Source organism: Procambarus clarkii, chromosome 7, assembly GCF_040958095.1.
Source record: "Procambarus clarkii isolate CNS0578487 chromosome 7, FALCON_Pclarkii_2.0, whole genome shotgun sequence".
Lineage (NCBI taxonomy): Eukaryota > Metazoa > Arthropoda > Malacostraca > Decapoda > Cambaridae > Procambarus > Procambarus clarkii.
In genome coordinates, this window is record NC_091156.1 from 19,415,202 (window position 1) to 19,434,980 (window position 19,779).

The following is a 19,779-nucleotide window of genomic DNA, read 5'->3' on the forward strand; positions in this document are numbered from 1 at the left end:
TTATAAAAATTATTTGTTATGATCATTATTAATCATTCACAGGAAGTGTTGCCTTTTGTGTTCTTCTCAGGATGAGTTAGGTTTAGTGTTCTCAGCAGAAGCTGGGTTTCATGTTCTTAGGATGAGTTGGTTTTAATGTTCTTCACAAGATGAGTTGAGTATTGTGTTCTTCTCTGTGTGAGTTGTGTTTAATGTTCTCAGTTGGCGATGGGTTTAGTGTTCTTCCAAGGAATTTGGTTTATTGTTCTATTTGGGAGAAGTTGGGTTTATTGCTGTCAGGAGAAGTTGTGTTTTGTGTTCTCCAAACACTCTGAGGATGTAAAGCACCCCACCAGGACAAACATGGGCTGCAAACAACACTAGCCTTGGCATGAGGGAGAGATTGTTTACAACAGAGACTTAGTCTTGAGAGAGATATCTTCTGTCCTAAACATCCAATTGGACTGATCGGTACGACAGCCTTGCTTGCTAGAGGTCGCCCCGTGATCCCTGATAATCCAAGTGGCAGAACAGTGTTGCATCGCCCCGACTTAACATCCCAGCTCCTTTGCCCTTATTTCCATTGCAATTGCTATATAAACATGCAGGCTTCGTGCTTTCTCCCGATAATTGCATTACCTTCAAGTCCCTGTCTGCCGTCCCTGTCTGCCGCCCCTGTCTGCCGTCCCTGTCTGCCGCCACTGTTCCATACTCGTCGTGAAGGTGACGAACACAGAAGAGCCTTTGCTCCGTCTTGTGTACAGATAACATAATGGTACATAACTGATAAGACGTTGGTCATGGCGGACTGTATTAGTTGTCCGTTGTTCTCATATTGGGACATGACAAGGAGCTAGACAGAGAAAGACCCGAGTGTGTGTGTGTGTGTGTGTGTGTGTGTGTGTGTGTGTGTGTGTGTGTGTGTGTGTGTGTGTGTGTGTGTGTGTGTGTGTGTGTGTGTGTGTGTGTGTGTGTGTGTGTGTGTGTGTGTGTGTCAAGGCAATATTGCTGCAGCGTCAGTACTCCACACACAGGATGGTCCTGTGTGTAAGACAGTAAACTCAACTGCCTGTAGCGTACGATTCCCTGCCTGTCTCTCCACACTGGGAGGCGCAGGGACTGGTGGCTCGGAAAACATTTGTTAAAAACTATTAGAGATTCTGTAGGTAACGAAGTAAGCAGCTGCAGATGCACGACTTGTGGCGCTTAGTTATCATGCAAAGCTTCCGCCTTTTATGTACACGATACACTGAAGATCGCAGCCTTTTATGTCGTCAAGCACGTTTTAAAAATCGCCCAAGTTTGGTTAAGAAGCTTATTTGGTTAATACAAAAGGCTACATAGAGAGAAAATTCGGTTTGTTTTTGCTTACCATCAAAGACATGGATAGAAAAGACTTATTCCAGGCAAGAAATCTCCTTAATCTTCTAGTTGATACTGGATAACTTGAGGAAACTAGTTTAATTAACCTCATTAAAAACTTATTTGAACAAAGTTGTTTATCGCTGAGAAAAGGTTACAATCTCTCACGTCAAAGCGTGTGAGCTTTAGCTCTACTAGTACACTGGTTGAAAATATTGTTCAGTTTGGCTTACAATCCTCTGATACCTGCCTCGATACTGGTAACCTTGGTTGTTGTCTGGTTCCTGACCTAGCTCACTATTGTGTCTCCCAGAGTCCCTTCCTCCCCTCCCCCCTCACACACACGTCACTCTCTCAACAGTTTACATGTAGCAAATTCTATGTAGTCGTCTAACTGCATCTCTTTGTCTCTGCTGGAAAGTATGCACTTTGCCTACCCTTTCCTGCTTTTTCTGACCTCATAGATCTGCAATAGGTTTACAGGTAGAACGTTTCTGAACCCGTGTTGGTGCTTTTGAAGCTACACCCTGCTGAAGATGTGGCCATACTTGCTCAACAAGGTGTAGGGCTACACCTTGAGCAAGTAGTGTAGCTCAACAAGGTGTAGACCTACTTGCTCAAGGTGTAGCCCTACTTGGTCAAGGTGTAGCCCTACTTTGTCAAGGTGTAGCCCTACTTGCTCAAGGTGTGGCCCTACTTGGTCAAAGTGTAGTCCTACTTGCTCAAGGTGTAGCCCTACTTGCTCAAGGTGTAGCCCTACTTGCTCAAGGTGTAGCCCTACTTGGTCAAGGTGTGGCCCTGCTTGGTCAAGGTGTAGCCCTACTTGCTCAAGGTGTGGCCCTACTTGGTCAAGGTGTAGTCCTACTTGCTCAAGGTGTAGCCCTACTTGCTCAAGGAGTAGCCCTACTTGCTCAAGGTGTAGCCCTACTTGCTCAAGGTGTAGCCCTACTTGGTCAAGGTGTAGCCCTACTTGCTCAAGGTGTGGCCCTACTTGGTCAAGGTGTAGTCCTACTTGCTCAAGGTGTAGCCCTACTTGCTCAAGGTGTAGCCCTACTTGGTCAAGGTGTAGCCCTACTTGCTCAAGGTGTAGCCCTACTTGGTCAAGGTGTAGCCCTACTTGGTCAAAGTGTAGCCCTACTTGCTCAAGGTGTAGCCCTACTTGCTCAAGGTCTAGCCCTACTTGGTCAAGGTATAGCATTACCTCAATATGCAGCCTTATCTTATAGTCTAGTCAGAGCTCCTGGTGTTGTCCTAGCTTAAAGAATAACTTTATTTCCAGACGCAGTCTTAGCCCGTACTGCCCTTAAGGGGCAGCCCAACCAAGCCCTCTTAGAAGACGAAGCCCTAGCTACAAAAAACGTCACGTGATCCTAGTCTCAGTTCCAACCCTGGGAGGTGGAACCGAGGCTGGGAGATGTCAGAGCCTTGGCTACCAGTAGTGGAGGCGCGGTCACTAGAGTGTGTGAGGCAAGAGTGGTACAGGAGGGAGACTTACACCCGGGGAGTAGCCTCTGGTGTGGGCCGTGGTCCTGGGGGTTGTGGTGGTGGTGGTGGTGGTGATCAAGTGAGGATGGCTCTGTTGAGGGTGCAGGAAACAACATTCAACAACACTGTATAAAGTTGACAACGTCTTCGTGGATATGTTTTCTTCACAGGAAAATGTAAGGTCATCTAGGGACAATATAACACATTGTAACATATACACTGACGTGCAATATAACATGTACATATACACAATATACATATGGGAAATACACACACTCTTTGATATTTAAAAACAAATCGTTTGTCTCTTTTTTTAATTTGATTTTGTGCAGATATATATATTCAAAAATCCTCGGAAAATCGGATTAGTAATGATAATATTTTATTTAAGAAATATAATGAAGAATAATTTCTTGGAACATTTGAATATTCTGACACAGACAGTGCTATACAACCTTACGGGGTTTGTTCTCATTTTGACAATTAAAGAAAGACAATACTCATTCTAATATAATAATTACACTATGGCAGCTGTGGACGCTGTTATCAAACACTGATATGGATACAAAGTTACTTGACACCTGTTTTAAAAACCAAGTTATTGACGTTAGCGAGGCAGATAAGAAAAATTGCTATGGCAAAGACGATAACTGATTAATTTGGTAGACATTCAGAATGTTATCATTCTATAGCTTTCCTATTCATATAGGTTTGCTTATATTGTCAAAGGGAATATTCTCCGTTCAATCCTCGACCATCCAGGCGGTTGGGCACCATTCCTTCCCTTCGTCCCATCCCAAATCCTTATCCTGACCCCCCCCCCTTTCCCAATGCTATATAATTGTAATGACTTGGTGCTTTCTCCTGATAATTCCTTCCTTCCTTACACATAAAGTTATCGTCAGAGCAAGTCAGCCATCTTGTAATTTTTTTGGCAATTTCTCTGACTTGCACAATAAATATTTCATGGTTTTATATAAGACAGTTTGTCATAATATTTACACAATTATTAATACTTTAAATCTGTATGTTGATTTTCTCCATTTTGAGGTTCCTCTTCAGGATATTAAGGAACAAAACAAATAACAATCAATCAACGTAAATTACCATCAAGTGGTTCGTAAGTGCCGCTGCTTGCGAATTGCTAATTTGATTTACTAAAATTATTTTTCTTTCTCTATATTTGATCAATCAATTTTGTTAATTAACTTGATAACCTCGATAAATGGCCTTTGAGCTGAGAATTTAACACCACACAATCAAACGTCAGTTAGTATTAATTTCTTATATACAGGTCAAAGAGGCGGAGAAATTTAAAGATAATTTTTTTATGACCAAAGTCAACATTTTATCCAAAGTCAACATTTTATCCAAAGTCAACATTTTATCCAAAGTCAACATTTTATCCAAAGTCAACATTTTATCCAAAGTCAACATTTTATCCAAAGTCAACATTTAATATTGACCGGAACAAAATTGAAACAATATTTGGATTGGAAGTATAGTAAAAAAAAACACTAGTGAGAACTATCAAATGGTCATACGCGTTTATAATATATGTATATATAATATGAATATATAATATATAATATGTATATTCTATACGCGTTTATCATAGCTACGAGTGAGGGCAGAAGCCTTGTGTGTCCATCACGATAATGGAGTCTACTTACCTTAAGAAAATTCGAAGAGGGTGAGGTAGGGGTATCCGGCCTACACTATTTATATGTACATTTTCCCTCGTTATGTCATTTTAATGGTCATATTGTGTGTTTTTTTTCTCATTATATTCAGAAAATCACAATAACACATTATCGTGGTCGAGTGGGTTAAGGCTAGCATCTGGGAGTCAATATAACGCTGGTTCGAAACCCCGTATTTCTCTACGTGATTTTGACATGATATATATATGCTGGCTAACCACTTAGGTTTGGCAAATTGTGGAGAAAAACACATTCAACGTCAATTAATTAAAAGTAAGATTTCAGTTATGTAAAAAAAATGATCAAATCAAACTGGGCGAAGTATTGTCTCTTGATAAAATGTTTTATGAATGTGAATTGTTATATTATTTTCAGCACCTTGTGTTCTGGCCAACCAGGAGCACCTTGTGTTCTGATAAACCAGGAGCACCTTGTGTTCTGTCCAACCAGGAGCACCTTGTGTTCTGACCAACCAGGAGCACCTTGTGTTCTGACCAACCAGGAGCACCTTGTGTTCTGTAAAACCAGGAGCACCTTGTGTTCTGACCAACCAGGAGCACCTTGTGTTCTGTCCAACCAGGAGCACCTTGTGTTCTGTCCAACCAGGAGCACCTTGTGTTCCGACCAACCAGGAGCACCTTGTGTTCTGGCCAACCAGGAGCACCTTGTGTTCTGTCCAACCAGGAGCACCTTGTGTTCTGACCAACCAGGAGCACCTTGTGTTCTGACCAACCAGGAGCACCTTGTGTTCTGACCAACCAGGAGCACCTTGTGTTCTGGCCAACCAGGAGCACCTTGTGTTCTGACCAACCAGGAGCACCTTGTGTTCTGTCCAACCAGGAGCACTTTGTGTTCTGACCAACCAGGAGCACCTTGTGTTCTGACCAACCAGGAGCACCTTGTGTTCCGACCAACCAGGAGCACCTTGTGTTCCGACCAACCAGGAGCACCTTGTGTTCCGACCAACCAGGAGCACCTTGTGTTCCGACCAACCAGGAGCACCTTGTGTTCCGACCAACCAGGAGCACCTTGTGTTCCGACCAACCAGGAGCACCTTGTGTTCTGGCCAACCAGGAGCACCTTGTGTTCTGACCAACCAGGAGCACCTTGTGTTCTGACCAACCAGGAGCACTTTGTGTTCTGGCCAACCAGGAGCACCTTGTGTTCTGACCAACCAGGAGCACCTTGTGTTCTGACCAACCAGGAGCACCTTGTGTTCCGACCAACCAGGAGCACCTTGTGTTCTGGCCAACCAGGAGCACCTTGTGTTCTGTCCAACCAGGAGCACCTTGTGTTCTGACCAACCAGGAGCACCTTGTGTTCTGACCAACCAGGAGCACCTTGTGTTCTGACCAACCAGGAGCACCTTGTGTTCTGACCAACCAGGAGCACCTTGTGTTCTGGCCAACCAGGAGCACCTTGTGTTCTGGTCGACCAGGAGCACCTTGTGTTCTGGTCGACCAGGAGCACCTTGTGTTCTGGCCAACCAGGAGCACCTTGTGTTCTGTCCAACCAGGAGCACCTTGTGTTCCGACCAACCAGGAGCACCTTGTGTTCCGACCAACCAGGAGCACCTTGTGTTCCGACCAACCAGGAGCACCTTGTGTTCTGACCAACCAGGAGCACCTTGTGTTCCGACCAACCAGGAGCACCTTGTGTTCCGACCAACCAGGAGCACCTTGTGTTCTGACCAACCAGGAGCACCTAGTGTTCTGTCCAACCAGGAGCACCTTGTGTTCCGACCAACCAGGAGCACCTTGTGTTCTGGTCGACCATATATGTGGCTAATACCTACCGGGACTTTATCCAGCATAATCCTGTCTATATAAGCCTTGATCAACACAGCATACAGTCACAAAACTGAGCAGGAGGGAGTTTTCATTTTGCTTTTCATTTGCAAAGCTTCTGGATTGCAACACTGGAATCCATATATGTCATTCGTATTTGGAATACAAGAAGCCTTGTATGCCAAAGCTTCTTGTATTCCATACATGGAGCGGAAGACCGCAGGCAAGGCTCCTTGGACATAGACATAATGGAAACACAGCGTCATTTGACCCCTACAGGAGGTCATTTGAGGTCACGTGTACAGGGTAAATATACACTGCTTGCCCTAAACTGCATGTAATCATGAGCCTTAGTCAGGAACACGTCACATGGAAATTAACACATAAAACAAAGTTGAAATACTTGGGACATCAGTTGCAACACTTGGGACATCAGTTGCAACACTTGGGACATCAGTTGCAACACGTTGCAACACTTAGGACATCAGCCTGTGAAGCTCCCATGAGGCAGCGCCCGTTACTGTTATCAGGTGTGTGTGAGTGTGGGTGGTGGGGGGGAGGGGGCTATATATATATATATATATATATATATATATATATATATATATATATATATATATATATATATATATATATATGTATATATATATATATATATATATATATATATATATATATATATATATATATATATACATATATATATATATATATATATATATATATATATATATATATATATATATATATATATATAACAGGTGTGGAGGGAAGGCGTGGGCGGAGGCATGGACAGGTGTGGACGGAGGCGTGGGCTGGCGTGGGCGAAGGTGTGGGGGGCGACTTACCCTGTCGCGGAAGTCAGCATCGTCGAGGGGGTCCGGGAGCCTGGGGCGGTAGCGCGGGACGTAGGCGGGCTCCGGGAGGTCGTCGTCCAGGTAGCTGTCGTAGCGGCTGTTGACATGACACTGTGTTAGTCACCTCGCTTATACCCCCTGTCTGCTGACCTTCCCCTGTCTGCTGACCTTCCCCTGTCTGCTGACCTTCCCCTGTCTGCTGACCTTCCCTGTCTGCTGACCTTCCCCTGTCTGCTGACCTTCCCTGTCTGCTGACCTTCCCAGTCTGCTGCCCTTCCCTGAATGCTGACCTTCCTTGCCTGCTGTCTTCCCCAGTCTGCTCCACTTCTCTCCCTGCTAGCTTCCCTCTCTGCTACCTAACTCCCGTCCCTTCTGCACAGCTCTGCTGTTTGCAGGCCAACCTTGCTGGTGCCCTTGTCCTGTCAACCCTGCCTCACTCTGGCCCTGTAGTCAACCCTTCATGTGTCACAACCCCGCCCTTCAACATGCTTAAGTTACAATATACAGGAACATGTCGATCCCGATACCAAGGTCAGTACGAACACACCTCGCACTTTAGAAAATTAGGCGCAAATCATACCCTGGGGCATGCCGTGCCCTGGGGCACGTCGTGCTCTAGGACAAGTCATGCCCTGGGGCAAGTCATGCCTTGTGGCACGTCGTGCTCTAGGACAAGTCATGCCCTGGAGCAAGACTGCGGGAAACACACACACAAACACCAACCTTATCCTGGGTGGGGGAGGGGCGTAGCCATAGTAGCCGCCGTAGCCATAGTCGTAGTCGTAGTACGCCGGAGGCATGCGGGGCACCATGCGGGGTGGTGGCGGGCCCAGGGGCGCATAACCCTGCAAGAAGGACCTGTGTTAACCAAGACTAACAGAGGGTGCACGGTGAGGCGCTCCACGAGCACACGGTGGAGCACACACACATCCTCAAGGAGGAACTCTCTAGGCCTTGAGAGCTGACGACTATAGGCGGTCGAGGAGCAGCAAGTAAAGCAAACACCTCCTCCTCCTCCTGCAGGTGTCTCCTCGCCTCCACCCCCATCATGACGGAGGGTTTAAAAATATACTATAGAGACAAATATACACATGGTGACAGGGAGGCCTTTGTCTAAAGTCCATATAATCTGCAAGAGGCTCCTGGATGCTAAATTCATTAGACCAGCTACCAGGTTTTTTGGCTGTAATAATCCCAAAGAAAACGATAAAATTTATTTTAACGTACATAATAGAGCCTTTACATAATTGACAAATGATGAAATGCAAACTGAATTACTCACACTAAAAAAATTACTAAACTAAACAAACTTAACAAAGCGAAGGTTATTTAAGGAGGAGAGAAAAGGGTGTGAGACACCAGCGTGCAGCCCTGGCAAGGTCCACCATAATGTTATTTTAACCCCACTTTTAGGTAAAGGGAAAGTTTAGTACAGTGAGGAAGTTACGAAGGAGGGGGTGGAAGTTATGAAGGGAGGGGGTGGAAGTTATGAAGGGAGGGGGTGGAAGTTATGAAGGGAGGGGGTGGAAGTTATGAAGGGAGGGGTGGAAGTTATGAAGGGAAGGGGTGGAAGTTATGAAGGGAGGGGGTGGAAGTTATGAAGGGAGGGGGTGGAAGTTATGAAGGGAGGGGGTGGAAGTTATGAAGGGAGGGGGTGGAAGTTATGAAGGGGAGGGGGTGGGAGTTATGAAGGGAGGGGGTGGAAGTTAGGAAGGAGGGGATGGAAGTTATGAAGGGAGGGGTGGAAGTTATGAAGGGTGGGGTGGGAGTTATGAAGGGAGGGGTGGAAGTTAGGAAGGAGGGGATGGAAGTTATGAAGGGAGGGGTGGAAGTTATGAAGGGAGGGGATGGAAGTTATGAAGGGAGGGGGTGGAAGTTATGAAGGGAGGGGTGGAAGTTATGAAGGGAGGGGTGGAAGTTATGAAGGGAGGGGTGGAAGTTATGAAGGGAGGGGTGGAAGTTATGAAGGGAGGGGTGGAAGTTATGAAGGGGAGGGGGTGGAAGTTATGAAGGGAGGGGTGGAAGTTATGAAGGGAGGGGTTGAAGTTATGAAGGGAGGGGTGGAAGTTATGAAGGGAAGGGGTGGAAGTTATGAAGGGAGGGGGTGGAAGTTATGAAGGGTGGGGTGGAAGTTATGAAGGGAGGGGGTGGAAGTTATGAAGGGAGGGGTGGAAGTTATGAAGGGAGGGGGTGGAAGTTATGAAGGGAGGGGGTGGAAGTTATGAAGGGAGGGGGTGGAAGTTATGAAGGGAGGGGGTGGAAGTTATGAAGGGAGGGGGTGGAAGTTATGAAGGGAGGGGGTGGAAGTTAGGAAGGAGGGGATGGAAGTTATGAAGGGAGGGGTGGAAGTTATGAAGGGTGGGGTGGGAGTTATGAAGGGAGGGGTGGAAGTTAGGAAGGAGGGGATGGAAGTTATGAAGGGAGGGGTGGAAGTTATGAAGGGAGGGGATGGAAGTTATGAAGGGAGGGGGTGGAAGTTATGAAGGGAGGGGTGGAAGTTATGAAGGGAGGGGTGGAAGTTATGAAGGGAGGGGTGGAAGTTATGAAGGGAGGGGTGGAAGTTATGAAGGGAGGGGTGGAAGTTATGAAGGGGAGGGGGTGGAAGTTATGAAGGGAGGGGTGGAAGTTATGAAGGGAGGGGTTGAAGTTATGAAGGGAGGGGTGGAAGTTATGAAGGGAGGGGTGGAAGTTATGAAGGGAGGGGTGGAAGTTATGAAGGGAGGGGGTGGAAGTTATGAAGGGAGGGGTGGAAGTTATGAAGGGAGGGGGTGGAAGTTATGAAGGGAGGGGGTGGAAGTTATGAAGGGAGGGGGTGGAAGTTATGAAGGGAGGGGTGGAAGTTATGAAGGGAGGGGTGGAAGTTATGAAGGGAGGGGTGGAAGTTATGAAGGGAGGGGTGGAAGTTATGAAGGGAGGGGTGGAAGTTATGAAGGGAGGGGTGGAAGTTATGAAGGGAGGGGGTGGAAGTTATGAAGGGAGGGGTGGAAGTTATGAAGGGAGGGGTGGAAGTTATGAAGGGAGGGGTGGAAGTTATGAAGGGGAGGGGGTGGAAGTTATGAAGGGAGGGGGTGGAAGTTATGAAGGGAGGGGTGGAAGTTATGAAGGGGAGGGGTGGAAGTTATGAAGGGAGGGGTGGAAGTTATGAAGGGAGGGGTGGAAGTTATGAAGGGAGGGGGTGGAAGTTATGAAGGGAGGGGTGGAAGTTATGAAGGGAGGGGGTGGAAGTTATGAAGGGAGGGGTGGAAGTTATGAAGGGGAGGGGGTGGAAGTTATGAAGGGAGGGGTGGAAGTTATGAAGGGAGGGGGTGGAAGTTATGAAGGGAGGGGGTGGAAGTTATGAAGGGAGGGGGTGGAAGTTATGAAGGGAGGGAAACATGGAAGCAGTATTACAAGTCCAACAAGAGAGCAAGGTAAGGTGTCATGCAAGCAGTGTTCCCAATACTGGCAGTTTAGAGTGCGGAGCCAGATGGCGCCCTCGTCGCCCAAACCATCTGGCTCAAGGCCGGATGTAATGCAATTCGTGTTACGTGAATTTGTTATGTCACTCCTCCTCCGTCTGCTCCCTTTAGAGGAATTATTAGTTGAATTTAGAGTGAATAAAAGCGGTCAAAAGTTACGGTACTTACGTTCGTAACAAGAGAAGCCTCGAACGGAAATACATAAACGTAGCAAGCGAAGTAACAGAGAAATAAAATAAAACGGAAAATGAAAAGAATTACCGAAAAGCGAATAAAAGAACAAAATTACAAAATCTGTATTAATAGTTTTAATGAAAAGTCAAGTGAGCGAGTAGAAAATGTCCGCCTGGCTGATGCGTTACAGCGACCACCAGAGCATTATAAAGAAAAGTGGTTGGCGGTATAGCAAAGAATAAAGACCAGCAAAAATTTGTTGATCAGAGCGGTGCACGTTAATTAATGAGCTTATAGAGGCGACCCTGGTCTTACCCTGACCAGCGGAGACACGGTCGAGCGGGGCGTTCTCAGGGCCACGCGGTTCAAGATGAGCTGTGTGGCGGCCGAGGGTCTGAAGGAACTAGGCGCAGGGGACACGCTGCGCCTCTCCTCCCTCACCTCCGTGCTGTCGGGGCTGTAGGTGGTGGTGGCAGAGTACGAGGAGTACGGCGAGGTGTACGAGTCCTATATGTAAACACAGGGGCCGCGGGGGGCAGGCGTCAGTCTTAGTGCTCTCACCATCACGGTATTGGTATACCCTGGTATACTTTGTTGTATTGTAGGTGGGGGTATGTACACACATACAACATACACACACACACACACACACACATATATACATACATATATGTATATATATATGTGTGTGTGTGTGTGTGTGTATACAAACAGTAAATATTTATTTGCGGAAATGAGTTAAAAGTAACCAATAATTTCGAGCACGAGGTCCATCAGCACATCATGGAATGGTGAAGATGTGCTCCACAGATCCCTCACATTTGACATGGATTATAAAGTTTTTGAGATTGAAATTTGCTTTCTGAAATGACCAAGTTTCGTTAGAATGGAACACTCATCGTAAGAGAGATCGCCATTGTGATGTATTCAGGAAGAATATCTTTCGTGATGCACATAGATTTCTCATTAATGAATACAAGATAAGACTTGAACAAGTCTTACTGTAGGCCTATGATTATTGTCATATCAGCTTACCTTTAAAGAAACATTTCATGGCTAAAAACTTTACTGAAAATAGTAATTCGATAAAACTGAAGAATAACAATGCTGTGAACATTATGTAATAAAAGTTTGGAAAATATACTTCTCCCGTCTTCGGTTATGATCTAACTTTAGACCAACAAGAGAGAAAACAAGTTCTTAACAAAATTGCATAACTACCCAGTGAGAATTGCTTAAGCCTATGAATACTTGTAGAAAGTTTGAAGTTGCACATCACCAAACATGATAAATCCTAATCAAATAAAGTAATTCTAAATAAATTTTACTAGTTAATCAAGATTAATTATACCATTTCGTAAATTGACAAAAAGAGTCCTTTAGATACTGGGAATATCAATTTAAACGAGATTACTTCGTTCGAATGACAAAGAACACGTTATCCATAAAAATTACCCTTTAAGTGTCATAATAAATGTCTTATAAAAACCTTAAACCAAATAATCGAGTCAAACCTATAATTATCTCTCCTTAGATCTAGCACCTTCATCCCTCCCAAGGAGTTAATCCAGACATTTATCCCTGTTATAAGGAACAATGTAGATCTTCTTGATGAATTATGTAACAAAAAACATATAAGTAATTTCAGAATAGTTAGTTCTGATTTCACCTTTAGAAAAGCGTCTGTAGATTATTTGCAATATTGTCTGATTAATTAGTGAGATATGATTCATTAATCATTTATCTTACACCTTGAGTTACTGAATTTAACTTTGATTTTAATAATTATTTTAGTTAAAGTATTAGAATGTCTAAGGGAAACTATCTCTCCATTTCCCTAAACAATTTTCACAAAATTTGTATGAGATAAAACATTATAAGTAAAAGTCTTCCCACCAAAATAATATTAGATGAGGATAAGATATTTTCTACTTATGGATAAGCAATGACAACCAGGATATTTTCTTGTTAGGATTATAGAAGATAATTCCTTTTCAAATATTCATATGGAAAGTAATTCTACAATATTTCGGATGCAGTGTTCCGTAAAGGTTACCACAATGTTAATAATTGGATTACATGTGCAATACTTTGTAATATGTCATTATATTTGCCTCTAATTCACCCTGTATTACATTAAATATTAAATGTCAGTATTTTTTTTAGATAGCTACATATATGTTTCACAGCGCAGCTTGATTAATAATTTAGTAGCAAATGTTGAACAGTCTTTAGTTTAAAAATATGATGTCATTATTGGTAAAGTTTGAACAAAAATATATTGCATAGATTTTGTAATCAATTTATGATACAGGGAAGATATATACAATCAAACCGATCTTGACATTACCATTTCATAAACCTTCCTTGAATTTCCTATTTTTTTCAAACGCTTCTATATCAATGTTGTATTTATAAATCTTTACGAAAAAGTCCAAGAATATATTTTTCCTGATGATCATGACAGGTCAACAAAATCTTAATTAAATTCAACATGAGACGACATAGTGTTAAGAAAACTGGATATAAAAATATAACAACATAAATTTTATAGCTCCGTGAGATGTCAGGAATTTGTTAGATCTTTTCGACACGAAAAAAAATGCATTTATTTCACGGATTGAAACATCAAATTTAGTCTTGAAATTATGCGTTGAAACAAATATCGGAAAACTTTACAATAATGTTTTGGAATTCGTGTAATTCTTTGTGCTTCATGATGACTTAAGTTGTTGTTAGACGACGATCTTGGAAGGGATTTGTTGTCCAGACGTTCTTAGCTGTGTTCTTAGCTGTGTTCTTAGCTGTGTTCCTTTATACAACTAATACACAAAATAGCTCGAAATTATTACTTTCCTTATATATGCTTACGGTATTTAAGTATAACTGTGTCCCTTGTGTTTAGAGTTGTGTGTGTGAGTATATATATGATATAGTATATGTATATATAGATTATAATAACAATCCTATGCAATTTAAAATATTTCTACAGCCCGCATCCCAAGGGAACATGGCGGAGGAGGAAGAATGCATCCACCGTGATATCTGTTCACCTCGTTAATATAGTGGTAGTAGTAGTCATCCATCAGTCTCAGGTGGTGAACAAAAATCATGGTGGATGCATTCTTCCTCTTCCGTCATGTTCCTTTGGGATGCTTGTAGAATACTTGTAGAAAATATATAAATAGTTTCATAAAAGTGAACTAGTTGCACAGGTGAGGTGGGGACAGCCCCGACCCCCCGTCTGCCATGCCCACCACAGCATGCCCAGGGTACACAAGTGAGGTGGGGACAGCCCAACCCCCTGCCTGCCATGCTCACCACAGCATGCCCAGGGTACACAAGTGAGGTGGGGACAGCCCAACCCCCTGCCTGCCATGCTCACCACAGCATGCCCAGGGTACACAAGTGAGGTGGGGACAGCCCAACCCCCTGCCTGCCATGCTCACCACAGCATGCCCAGGGTACACAAGTGAGGTGGGGACAGCCCAACCCCCTGCCTGCCATGCTCACCACAGCATGCCCAGGGTACACAAGTGAGGTGGAGACAGCCCAACCCCCTGCCTGCCATGCTCACCACAGCATGCCCAGGGTACACAAGTGAGGTGGAGACAGCCCAACCCCCTGCCTGCCATGCTCACCACAGCGTGCCCAGGGTACAGAGGTGAGGTGGGGACAGCCCAACCCCCCTGCCTATCATGCCCACCTCAGCGTGCCCAGGGTACAGAGGTGAGGTGGGGACAGCCCAACCCCCTGCCTGCCATGCTCACCACAGCATGCCCAGGGTACACAAGTGAGGTGGGGACAGCCCAACCCCCCTGCCTATCATGCCCACCTCAGCGTGCCCAGGGTACAGAGGTGAGGTGGGGACAGCCCAACCCCCTGCCTGCCATGCCCACCTCAGCGTGCCCAGGGTACAAGAGTTGGCTGGTCATTGACTTGCGAGTCTATGTGTTTGCTTTTTTGTAGGTTATGTTATTTAATGTATTTGATTGTAAATGTATTTAATTTAAACGTTGTCATTAATAATGGTGAGGTAGAGCAGATGTGATCACAGCGACAAACACATAAGCTTCTTAATTAAAGAGTTGGCGTGGGGTTAGCATGGAGCTATGCGCACCATGGCCCAGCATGGCATTATGCGCACTATGGGTCAGCATGGTACACCAAAAACTCGTGCAATAATGTGTTGACGTTTGTCGACGGATTGTGTTACACCGAATTATTATCTGTCAGGAACTTTGCAAGCGACAATTAGTTACGTTGAGATACACGTACAACAAACTGCTGCGCCTTACTTAACAATAAAACAGGCAAGAATTTGTACATACGGTTTAAGACATGACGGTTGGTGAGGACGAAAAGTAATTTAGGTCTTCAGTGAGGAAGCAACAAGTGCGCAGACTCACAAAGCATTGTGATTCGTCAAGGTTTAACATAACGCCCAGTAATGTTCGTCTCACTTTTGAAACAGCTTCAAGAAGCTCCCCAGACGAGTGAGGAGAGCGGACGCTACTGGTCCTCGAGAAGAGCGGAAGCTACTGGGCCTCGAGAAGAGCGGAAGCTACTGGGCCTCGAGAAGAGCGGAAGCTACTGGGCCTCGAGAAGAGCGGAAGCTACTGGGCCTCGAGAAGAGCGGACGCTACTGGTCCTCGAGAAGAGCGGAAGCTACTGGGCCTCGAGGGGGAGGCAAGAAGCACATCACCTCGGCCCGCTGATTGTGCCAAGTATCATTGGGACTTTATGATGATGAATGCTATAGTGTGTTGGCGAAGGCTGACATGATGCACCTACACACTGCCTGGCCACACCATACGACGTCAAACAATAGCTGGCTTCACTTGCAACATTGATCAAGAACACAACGAAACAAACAAGGGCGTAAAGGTCCATACCACTCAACTCTCATACTGCAAACACAGGGGGAAAACAAACGAGGAATGAGATACTCAAATCTGTTTGGATTTACTTTGCATTAACCTGGGTTCATTATATCCCTTCGAGGCATGGAAGAACAGTTTCAAAATGCTATTTATATCACAATTCCTAGTCGTATTTTAGCGTGAATTTAGTGGTGGGTGTGGAGCTCAAGGTGTGGGTGGCCGCAGCTGGCACAGTGTGGCTGCAGTTTTTGGCGTGAGTAAGCTTGTGAGTAAGTAAGGAGGAGTGCGGTGGTGCCGGCAAGCAAGACGTGCAAGACTCTGGCTTGGGTTAGGCGCTGGTGGAGCTCTTACAGACTTACGCTCCAGCTGGTAGACACGCGGATAGGTGGGCTGAGGGACCTGGCGCGGCCCGCGATGGGGTTCAGGTACCTGGGCGACGTCCACAGGCTGCTCCAGTAGGGTCTCAAGCTCGGGTAGTACCAGTAACTGTACGAGGAGGATCTTGGCCTGGTATAAGGAATCACAGTGGTAATGGGGCGGTATCTCGTAGTGGTCCAGTAGGTGGAAGACCCGGATTTCCTGCTCTTCCGGGCCGGCGGCGGGACGGAGGTGGCCCGAGGAAGATCAAAAGCCGAATAGGAGACTGGCTCGGCGTAGCTCCGCAGGAAGTTCAGCTTGTCCCTGGACGTGGGCAGGTACCGGAGCTCTGTGCTCTGCTGCGGCCCGAAGTCGACCCGGTACCAGCCCTTGCGAGACCTCCGTTCCTTCAAATTGTTATCGACCTCCGGCCAGAGGTAGGGAACCTCCTGGCTTAGGCTTCGGGCCTTGGCTACTCCTGTCGTGTTCGTTTGGCTTCGCTGCACCAGAAGGCAAACAAGTCAGCTCAATAGTTACCATAAAATAAACACAATTAAAATATTAAAAGTGTCAGCAGTGTTGTCGCTGCTCGATAATACCTGGAAGGGCCGCGGCTGGGCACAGCAAAGGTAAATAGGTTTCATTATCATTGAATCAAAAGAGGATCAGCCTGGATATATATATATATATATATATATATATATATATATATATATATATATATATATATATATATATATATATATATATATATATATATATATATATCAAGGTAGGTTATCACTCCTAACACTTGCAGCTCCTGCTTGGGCTCCTTTAGGACCTCTCAGTCGACTGGCAGAACTGATATTTTTTTTAAACTACACATAAAACAAACGTATTACACATATTACAATTACTACGTATTACACATAAGGGAAACTGAGCTTCTCCTCGTGGGCATACCTCCCCTGGACAATGGAGCAGACAAATATAAAGATGTTTATATCGAATAATAATCATGCAGGTGTTGGATTTAATGTTAAAGACGCAACGAGTGTCAGGATTATTATGGCCGTGATTTACCTTAGTTATTCTGATAAATATGCCTTTGGGTATATATATAAATCTCTGTGTATATACATCTCGGTGTGTATATGTACACTATTTCATGTCCACGCAGCACTTAATATATACACACAATCTTGTGACTATTATTAAAAACTTGTTTTCTGAGACTGAGAAGCTGATTTGAGGTGGAGATGAGCAACAACGTATTACTACAATATCAAGATCGAGATGTGTTAATACAAATTAATGTCAATTCCGAAGAGTGTAATGGGTCTTCTGTAATGTAATTCGAGTTTGCCTTTGGTTGTGGCCAGTTTCTGATGGTCCCAGAGAGCTACAGACCTCTACACCTTCATCAACACTTGTTCCAGTTTAGTTCATTTGTGATGCAGTCCTATACCCAGTCTGTGTACGGCAGGGCAGCCCTCTACCCATCCTCTGAGTGATTTTAGAAAAGATTACGTATCACTCAGCAACTAAATTCCGTAAAGATTTTTAGTACTGCTTTAGTAATGTTTGTTTAGTACCTGAGAATTGCACAATAGGCTCCATGCGAGGTAGCTGGAAGACCTGACGGTGCACAGTTCAGAGAAAAAATGCAGTGAGTTAAAATTGAAAGCTCACCTAACCCTTGGTCGTATTGGGTAAGTCGTTATAAAATAGTTACAATTATTATAGCAAGATCTTTAGAAGTTAACGTTGTTGCGAACTGGTGACTAAAGGACCATACACAGTACGGAAATTATCGCCCTGAGCGCATCACCTACAAGCAGGGAACAGAGCACCCAAGACTCACCAACACACACACACACACACACACACACACACACACTGACATAGGCTACACAGCCGGGGAAATTAACACGGATGGAAATTGCCAGGCTTCGATTTTATTGGACTGTCAATGGTTAATTGATGTCAGGGGTACAGCCATGAGTTATTAGTCAATATAAACACTGAGGATTAGTTTAAATAGTGTTTTATAGTATTTTTAAGATTGAGAGTGAAACAATGTTGTCGCGGTTATTATAAGCAAGGTTCCTAGCGTCCTACTAAGAGTGAAACCCTGGTAGAGGAAGTTATAAGTGATCTGTTCCTTTATATTAATCTTTCTCTCTTCTTTCCTTCTTTCCTTGACACACACACACACACACACACACACACACACACACACACACACACACACACACACACACACACACACACACACACATACACACACACACACACACACACACACATACACACACACACACACACATACACACATACAAACATACACACATACAAACATACACAAACACACATATTAACACGTGAATAACTGCAATAAATTCCTCATCTTCTATTATGAGTAAATTAAGTTTTTTACCGTTGGAATATAGAGGAATGTGAGTGATAGATCAGTGAAGCTGTCATGCCACTTGGGCCAGACGGTGGTGGCCGGAGCCACAGGAGTCAAGGAAACATGCTTCGGGTGGGACGCCAACATAATTATAGCTCTCTCTTACCAGCGAGTTCAACAAAAAACGGAAACCCATGCATTGGAGAAATGGTGGAGGAGCCAAGAGTTAACTGTTTAACGTCTTGTTGCTGGGGCTGTGAGACCGTCGTGTAGCACCAGTCGGCGACATCTATCATTATCGACGACACTTAAAGCAAGTCGTCGTTCCTCGAATAAATGTGTGTGTAGGTATATCCCGTCGAGAGCAGAACCTCCCTGTGACTTGTCGATATTTTGCTAGCCAAAAGCGAGTATGTTCACGCGGCGACTAATGTAATCTCTGGCGAGACCTAGCAGTGGTTAACGAGACCTGCCATGCGCCACACCCTATCAACATCGTCTGTCAAGCGGAGACGCCGTGTATTTCTATAGCAACGCTGTAGACTAAATCATGATTACATGAAGTAGGTGTTTACACAAGTCCAGCAACCGCGCCATCATCGTCAGTGAATGAACTGCTGTCAGTCCAAACTCATCCGATGGTTATTTTTGACTTGGGCTTTGGCGTCGTGCAGCGATCATGGAAACTGAATGTTTTGTTTATTACTGAGTCGGGATAATCTTTCCCCAGGTGTACCACAGCGTCTAGACCATACCCATACCCAAGTGTACCCTAGCGTCTAGACCATACCCATACCCAGGTGTGCCCTAGCGTCTAGAACATAACGATACCCAGGTGTACCCTAGCGTCTAGACCATACCCATACCCAGGTGTACCCTAGCGTCTAGACCATGCTTATACCCCAGGTGTAGTCTAGGGTCTAGACCATACCCATACCCAGGTCTAGGATCTAGACCATACCCATACCCCAACGTCTAGACCTTTCTTCTCAACAAGTTACACAACAAATTCATTATTGTCTACAATTTTTTACACTAGAAATGTTTGAGTTACTTAACAATTGCTGCTGGTAACAAGAATATGTGTTTTGATTTATTATTCATAATAAATATTTGACAAAATCGTTTTTCATCAAAATACTTTTTTCATCCAAGCATGTTGTTGAGGTAACGTTTCTATTTTACAGTGTATCGCACTGTACTTCACTCTGGTCAATTTCTCTATACTGATGATTAATTGATGATTATCACTTGATGATGATTACACAGGTAAAAAAAATAATATTATTGATTAACTCACATTCACAGTTGGAGTAGAAGCATTTATTAACGTGCATAA

At 44.5% G+C, this 19,779-nt stretch overlaps 1 protein-coding gene across 23 annotated transcripts in view; it reads right to left on the reverse strand.

Annotated features, from left to right (window-relative positions):
* Positions 1–19,779, reverse strand: part of LOC123761393 (uncharacterized protein CG45076) — a 148,832-nt gene that overhangs the window by 61,353 nt on the left and 67,700 nt on the right. For 16 of the 23 annotated variants that reach the window (XM_069313725.1, XM_069313796.1, XM_069313737.1 and 13 more), the window contains 4 exons: positions 16,048–16,545; positions 7,897–8,018; positions 7,165–7,270; positions 2,837–2,917 (listed from right to left, as the gene is read on the reverse strand). In XM_069313725.1, coding sequence (XP_069169826.1) covers positions 2,837–2,917; positions 7,165–7,270; positions 7,897–8,018; positions 16,048–16,545 — 807 coding nt within the window. Of the gene's footprint in view, positions 1–2,836; positions 2,918–7,164; positions 7,271–7,896; positions 8,019–11,120; positions 11,313–16,047; positions 16,546–19,779 lie in introns of all 23 variants that reach the window. The other 7 variants (XM_069313820.1, XM_069313828.1, XM_069313808.1 and 4 more) reach the window with 3 other exon arrangements.